Below are 8,162 nucleotides of genomic sequence, written 5' to 3'. Positions count from 1 at the left end.
CTTAACCATTGCTGCTTTTCCCTGTACTCTAACTTATCCATTTGTATTCATTCCTCTAGTATCTATCACAGAATGTCCCAGTGGTGTCCTCTCACCTATCAATACTTGTGTTTAGTTTTTATAATTTACTGATCACAGTGTAGCTCCCAGTACACCAAGTCACTTATCTGTTTCCAGTACCCAACTCATTGTCACTTGTTCCTCATTTATGCAAGCTTATCAATCATAGTCTGTCCCTCTGGTACTCGATAGCCCATCGATGCATGTCTCCTCCAAGTACTATAACAAACCCAAAGTTGGTTACTATATTACGCTAATTCTTCCATTAAAACCCATCCCTCTAATATGCTTCAAGTATCCCAAGTTTAATTTTGATGGCAGCTCCTCTAGAACCCAAACTAACCTAATAATGTCAGTCCTTGAAATCAATCCATCAATACTCTTGATTCCAATACCCAATATCTCATAGTAAGATAAATCCCTATGTAATCCTAACTTGTCCATTAGCAATCCTGAGTCTCTGTAATACTGCCCCATCAATAACCATCTCCCAGTGCTCTGGCTGATAATACGATATTCAGCTACAGTTCAAATGCCCCTGGAATTTATGCTCGTGCTCTGCTTAGAGTTCCAATACAGTCTTACTATAAGTATTCAAACAGTAAATTGAAACAATGGACAAGCTGACATTAGCTGCTTGTGAACTTAACTATCAGGCAAATCTTGAATCAGTCTGGTTATCTGAAATGGAATATACTCTTAAAAATGTTCAGGCATTCCTGTGGGAAATCTGTGCTGATGTGATCCTTTTACCCGAATGCTATTATTAGGCTGCAATTAAACTGACATCCAAATCAGTCCAAATCAACTGACAAAGCATTGAGGGCAACGGTACGGTTTGGCAGGGGTTCATGCATAATTTGGAGCTATTTTAATTATTTTATGGTTTACTTTCACAGTCAGTACTCTTGTCCATTCTTACTCACCTTTGAACTGAGTGGCTTGCTTGGCCATATCAGAGTGCAATTATTGGTCAACCATATTTCTGTGGGTTCATGTAGAAACGGAAGATTTCCTTTCCAAAAACTGCATTAATGACCATATGGGTCATTTATTGTAATCAGTGATGTTTCTCTTGGTAACCATCACTGAGACTAGCTTTATGTTGCTGTAGTGGAATGTGAATAGTATTTGCACTAAAAGCAGGGGACCAGATTTTATGGTTAGACTTTGTTGCATTTAGGAGGTGTTTAATTAGAGAAGGACAAGTTGCTGTTCATTCCCTACACTTTTTCTTTCCTTTATCCTCCACCACTAAATCGCCTGTGTTTCTGAATCAATTACCGTTTACAAGCAAAGTCTGTCGGGGCAATACAATTACACTAAAAGTGAGGAAAAGGTAAAGGAAAAAGAGAGGGAACAAAATCAAAATGGAGTTATAAAGTCATACAGACTTTTCGGTCCCATCAGTACATGCTGACCATAATCCCAAACTAGTCCCATATGCCTGCACTTGATCCATACTCCTCCAAATGTTCTCATTCATGTACTTACCTAAATGTGTTTTTCACATTGTAACTGTAACTTTATCCACCAATTCATGTGGAAGTTCATTCCACACACGAACCACTCTGTATATAAAATTGCCATTGCTGGAGAGTGAAATAAGGCAATACACCCTGTATTGCCCACTTCTCTTTAAAGGCATTGAGAGTGTTGGTGGACACCACGTGTTTTGTCTCAAGGATGCCTGGACACAAATGTAGCCATAGAAGAGGAGCAGTCAGCTTGGAATTATGGCCTCCTCCATAGCTTGCTGCCTGAATGTTGAAATTCATTCTCTATATGCAGCAATCTACAATTAATCTAAAGTTATGATGAGATGTGCAAATTATCTAATGACTGGCAACTCTAAGTGAGACAAAGGACAATCTTAATGCACTAAATATAATTATTATTGGATGCTATTGCAACATAATTTATTTGCATGTATGCACTCATAAATACAATTCACCTGGCTAAATGGCCAGGCATGGTAGCCCTTGCTTGATTCAGTTACCTACCTTGTTGCTGAGGTGTGTGTACCGTCCTGCACAAGCCTTGCCCTGTACCATTTTTGTACACTGCTTTCACGCAAATCCGGTTGTCAGTGCCAGGAATAAGATCTGTTAAGAGCACACTTCGGACCTGTGCCGGGATGTTTCTCACAGAGGGGCTTCTTCGATGACGGGTGCAGCGCACTCTGTAGTTGAGCACTCTTCCTTTGGCAGGGTCCCATGAGGCTATGACACTGGTGGGGCTAATGTCAGTTAGCTTCAGGTGGTTGACTTGGAAACTCACTGTTCAGATCAAAAACAGAGGACAAAAATGACCTTCAATTAGGGAAAAGACCTCAGATTGGTGATTCATACCCAGTGGTAAATAATTGTTCTGCTGTACTGTTGTTTGTTATGTTGGTGTGTGGACAAGAGAGTGGCCAGATTATGGTACAGATTGTTCCACTAGAAGTATTTTGCTTTCAGCAAGGTATTTCACTTGATGTGGCAATTCTTATAATCCCTTGTAACATAGATTATACTAGATGAATCCAACAGATATTTATTACTGCTAGTTATTGTAAATAAACATTACATTTTTAAAGGCATTGAAGTGTCTGAGCTAATATTAAGTTAATAGGTTACATGGAGTAGCATGTGAGAAAAAACTATCATTTTATTTTCTGTATTTTTGGTTGGGAATTGAAATGGAAAAATAACTTTTAAAATGAAGAATTATGGAAGGAATTACTGTACAATTAAAAACAAAAACTACTGAAACTCGTTATGTGTGGTGTTTATACTGCTGCTTTGTTCAAACAGTTGGGCAATCTATTTATAAATGGCTTGGCACCAGGGTATGTAAGCAAGTGAGATTTGACCAGCAAAAAAAATAGCTGATTGGTTTGTGCAACTGTGACAAGTCATGGGTGTCAAAGGTCATCAGTCCGATGATAACTGCAATTGGTTCCTGAGTAGCTGAACAGCTTGCAGTTGTGAACAAAACAGTGAGAAGCCTTCAGACTTCTGGAAGAACAAGCTGTGTATCTCCCATTCTGCAGCACCAGTTGCTGTAAACTGAGTCTCCTTCAAAGAAATTAAAAGAACTGGAAAAAAGAGAGTGAAGGACAGAAATTCCCTGCAACCACAAAGATAAGCTCAGCAAATCTTGTGGACTCGTGCTATTGATCTAGTTCAAGATGCTTCCATTCGTAAAATTAGGTTTTTTTTTGTTTCTCCATGTCAGTCTGCATGTCATAGAGTCATAAAGTCATAGAGATGTACAGCATGGAAACAGATCCTTCGGTCCAACGTGTCCATGCCGACCAGATATCCCAACTCAATCTAGTCCCACCTGCCAGCACCCGGCCCATATCCCTCCAAACCCTTCCTATTCATATATCCATCCAAATGCCTTTTAAATGTTGCAATTGTACCAGCCTCCACCACTTCGTCTAACAGCTCATTCCATACATGTACACCCTCTGTGTGAAAAGGTTGCCACTGAGGTCTCTTTTATATCTTTCCTCTCTCACCATAAACCTATGCACTCTAGTTCTGGACTCCCCCACCCCAGGGAAAAGACTTTGTCTATTTATCCTATCCATGCCCCTCATAATTTTGTAAACCTCTATAAGGTCACCCCTCAGCCTCCAATGCTTCAGGGAAAATAGCCCCAGCCTGTTCAGTCTCTCGCTATAGCTCAAGTCCTCCAACCCTGGCAACATCCTTGTAAATCTTTTCTGAACCCTTTCAAGTTTCACAACATTCTTCCGATAGGAAGGAGACCAGAATTGCACGCAATAGTCCAACAGTGGCCGAACCAATGTCCTGTACAGCCGCAACATGACCTCCCAACTCCTGTACTCAACACTCTGACCAATCAAGGAAAGCATACCAAACACCTTTTTCATTATCCTATCTACCTGCAACTCCACTTTCAAGGAGCTATGAAACTGCACTCCAAGGTCTCGTTTTTCAGCAACACTCCCTAGGACTTTACCATTAAGTGTGTAAGACCTGCTAAGATTTGCTTTCCCAAAATGCAGAACCTCACATTTATCTGAATTAAACTCCATCTGCCACTTCTTAGCTCATTGGCCCATCTGATCAAGATCCTGTTGTAATCTGAGGTAACCTTCTTCGCTGTCCACTACACCTCCAATTTTGGTGTCATCTGCAAACTTACTAATTATACCTCTTATGCTCACATCCAAATCATGTTGAAGAGTTTTAAAAAAAGAAAGGTCAAGTTTCAACTAGTAGAGTCATATCTTGATGATTCACAGGCTGTTACTTGTAATTCAAATTAACTTTGTGATAAATAAGAATTTTTGTTAAGTACAAGGACCTGCTCAGTGTATCCTGTTAAGTTGATTCCAATAGACAAGTAATTACAGAACATTAAGTACTTTGATTAAATCATTAACTTTTGTTGCTACTCCAGGAATAGAATCAGGGCAATTTCCCAGTTGGGAGCATAACATGTCAAGCTTTAAGTGATCTGAGTTATGATGAAGTCTGAGATCTTTAGATTACTGACCCAGCTGAGATCACCATAAAAGGTCCTACCTTCTCATCCTTGCCCCTCATCTAAGACATGGTGACCCTCAGGTTAAACTATCACTAGTCGTTTCTCTCTAATGAGATTACAGCCCTTTGGTCCTCTGGGACTATGGCAACTTGATCTTTGCAATTGGCCATCAAACACGTTGATGTGGGAGAAACAGTGGATACATTCAGTCACACCTTCCTGGAATGATCTGTGTAACTACCAGGTAGAGTCAATCAAGGGACAAATGGGCAGTTGTGATAAGTTCAGAGCCTCTGACACTTCCTAGAAATACCTTAAGCCTCGATTCAAACATTCTGAAAATGAATGTGAGATGATAGAACAGAGCTTGTGTTTGGCTTAGTGACCTACATAGTTGAGATATGAGTGACCTGAAATAGAATTTTCATTGTAGGATCAGAACTCAATGTTGAGTGAAATTTTTGATGCCAACCCATGTCACGTCTGGTGAGTTTTTAAAAAAGTTAGCTGGCTAATTAGTGGCTTTTGGTACTTGCTAGTATCTGGTTAATGCTGAGGACTATATAGGGGAATGCTGTTGGAAGCCCCTCCAGCAAAAACACAATGGCAGTCCTCACAGAAATGGGAGTTGCTGATGCAAGGAGTATGGAGAAAGGGTGCCTCAGGTTGGAGGAGATGGGAGAAGCGCATCCAATAGGGCCCTGCTACCTGGTGACATCATAAACCGGTAACTCCTCCCATGAACGGCCAGTTTCCTTGTGGGCTATGGTGGGTCAGAGTGGGGAACCTCCCAGAAGAATGGAGCATTGCCATTTCTACCCCCAACAAACACCACAATCTCCACCACGCCCTTATCTTTTCCTTGCCACCAAGAGGCATCTTCCATGACTAGACTATGTTATAACAGAGTGCTAGGATACCAACGGGAACACTCCAGTTGGGCTCTCTAAAATGGTCTTAGTAGACCTTTCAATAGACTCATCGCTTATAGGTACAGTCAGTCCCCTTCGCCAGAACAGGCCTCACTGAAAAATGCCTAGAAGACTGGCATATCAGCCAGGTTCGGGAAACTATAGGCGTTACCTTCTGGTTTCCTCTTGTGAATGAAACTTCTGCCCAGCCATGGGTCAAATAGAGCCAGAGAGCTGAAGAATGTAAACAATGTTATCACACACAGCCTCACAATTTCTCTGGGCTGCCATGGCTGAACTTCTTACCGTCCTGAGTGCAGGCTTTGGCTGATAATGCTTTCTTCCTGCCAGAATGGTACACGGCTGAGACAGTCACCAAGTAGGTGGTGTTGGGCTCCAAGTTGTTGACAATGGTGGTATTCTGGCTACTGTCGATGTTGAGTAACCTGGGTTCACCCCCAGGCAGGATCCCATACAGAACCTCATAGGCAGCAACACCAGGTGGAGTTGGAGCCCAACTGACCCGAAAACTCCTCGGTCGTGACTCAGAGATTACAACTCTCTGTGGACTGTTCTCATCTGGAGTCACAAGAAACAAAATAATTCCTGAGTTCATTTTGTACAATTAAACAGCTGCAGGCATGCTCACAACTTTATGACATCTAGCACAATTATTCATAATAATAAATTAGTTCTTTCAAAGTGCTCATTTATGTATCTAGATTCACAGCAGTAAGTGGTTTGACTTCATTGAAATGTAAGTGGTTACCTGCTTTGAAACTCCTGATAAATATAATTACAAGTAAACGCTCATTGATATTTTTAATCAACCAGTATGAATATATTTTGATACCTGGTTTGGTCATGTGGGACCTGAACCCAGATGTAGGGACACTACCACTGTGCAAGCTCTCCTGAGCTGTTTACAATGGATTACAGTTACAAGGAACAATTTAGCTAATTGCCCATATATCCAACTGACTGATCAGTCCATCAGATGTCTGATGCCTGCTGCTAAATTAATTATTTATATTAATTATATGGTCTTAGATGTGCATTTTTGCTCTTTTGGTTCCTAAACTGGTACTGTGCTACTGGTTAGCCTCTTGGCACTGATAAAATCAAGCACAGTACATAATGAACTCTAATACAGATCTTTTAAAATAAGCTCTGAACAAGAGAGATATTGGACTTTAACTCTGTTTTTCTCTTTCCACAAACACTACCAGACCTACTGATTTTGTTATGTATCCCGATAGAGGTCTTCAAATTTATGAAGGCATTTTATAAATTGGACATGAAGAGGAGGAGCTTTAACAAGTCCTAAGCTAAGTGCTCTAAGATAAATATGTAAAACACTTATAAATCTATTAGGGAATTAAGGAAAAACACACACATTTACTGAAGAGCCAGTGAGAATGTGGAACTTGTGACCACATAAAATGATTGGTGTGAATAGCAAAGATACATCAATAGGAAGCTGGATAATACATGAAGGCAATTTGATAAGGTGAGATGAAGCCATGTAGGAGGCAGCTCATTGGCCCAGATAAGCTGTTCAAATGACCTGGTTCTATGCTGTCAATCTTGATACAAAGATTGCACTGACGGACCTGCAACAGTAGACCAATGCAATAGAAGCAGATGATACTTTGTGTACAAAACCAATATAAAAGTAGCTTTGACAAAGGGTCAGTTCGACTCGAAATGTCAGCTCTTTTCTCTCCTTACAGATGTTGCCAGACCTGCTGAGATTTTCCAGCACTTTCTCTTTTGGTTTCAGATTCCAGCATCCGCAGTAATTTGCTTTTAAAAGTAGCTATTGACCTGGCCTCAGGTTCTTGACAGCCCGTGTTAATTCTATTACCTGGATTAAAATTGTTACAATTGAACTAATTGTCTTTCATTTGTACAGAGCACCTACTGAATAGCTGAATTGTACTGATCACTAGAAACATAGGTTGTGATTTGGAAGAGAAGATTTGTAATGTTGTAAGCAAATGGGAAAAACAAAATGGACTATAACAGGATGATCAAATGTATCCTGTTGGTCTTTTTCAGCCCGGATTGTGGCAAACAGTGACCAGAATAAACAGGTACCATCTGCTTTCAGTTATTGGAAAATATATTGTCTTTATACAGCAAAGTACCACAGTATTTACAATAGTAGATACCTGTCTTACTGCAAAAGAGTGTGTAAATAAACTCAGAATATTTGGTTCCCTTCATTTGAATCTGCATACAGCTCTTTCGGTGTTCATGTACAGAGATATATCTAACACTTTATTTGTCTGACCCCAGGCTTGTCACAGTGACGTCTCATTGCAAGAAGCCTTGGGCATTAGGGTCACAACCTTGCCCAAGCTGAGCTGCCTTCAAAAACTTCACGGTTCCAGTTCTCAAGGCTATTTTGGCCCTGAACACACTTTTAAACTGTTTTCCAAATGCAGTAAACAGTTTCTGTCAAATACTCAGCTGATTCCTACTAACAAAGACAGGAAGCTCACAGGAGTTGCTGGAGAGAGGGCCTTAAGGGGCTTATTGAGAAGCAATATCCCCCATCAATTTTATTTTGATATGCCTTGGCCTGCTCATTTAAATCTGTGTACCTGTAACTGTTTTGGCATGCTTTCTTAAAGGAAAAACATGTGTGTGGCCAACCTAGTACCATCCAGGCTGCTG

General features: G+C 40.5%; 1 protein-coding gene across 2 annotated transcripts in view; it reads right to left on the bottom strand.

The window, feature by feature from the left end:
* The window catches only part of vwa1 (von Willebrand factor A domain containing 1), a 47,545-nt gene that overhangs the window by 1,838 nt on the left and 37,545 nt on the right, over positions 1 to 8,162 (bottom strand). For both annotated transcript variants that reach the window (XM_072586502.1, XM_072586501.1), the window contains 2 exons: positions 5,787 to 6,059; positions 2,064 to 2,339 (listed from right to left, as the gene is read on the bottom strand). In XM_072586502.1, the coding sequence (XP_072442603.1) occupies positions 2,064 to 2,339; positions 5,787 to 6,059 (549 nt within the window). The remainder of the gene's footprint in view (positions 1 to 2,063; positions 2,340 to 5,786; positions 6,060 to 8,162) is intronic.

The sequence above is a fragment of the Chiloscyllium punctatum genome, chromosome 16, assembly GCF_047496795.1.
Source record: "Chiloscyllium punctatum isolate Juve2018m chromosome 16, sChiPun1.3, whole genome shotgun sequence".
Taxonomy (NCBI): domain Eukaryota; kingdom Metazoa; phylum Chordata; class Chondrichthyes; order Orectolobiformes; family Hemiscylliidae; genus Chiloscyllium; species Chiloscyllium punctatum.
This window is presented reverse-complemented; position numbering and strand designations above follow the sequence as displayed.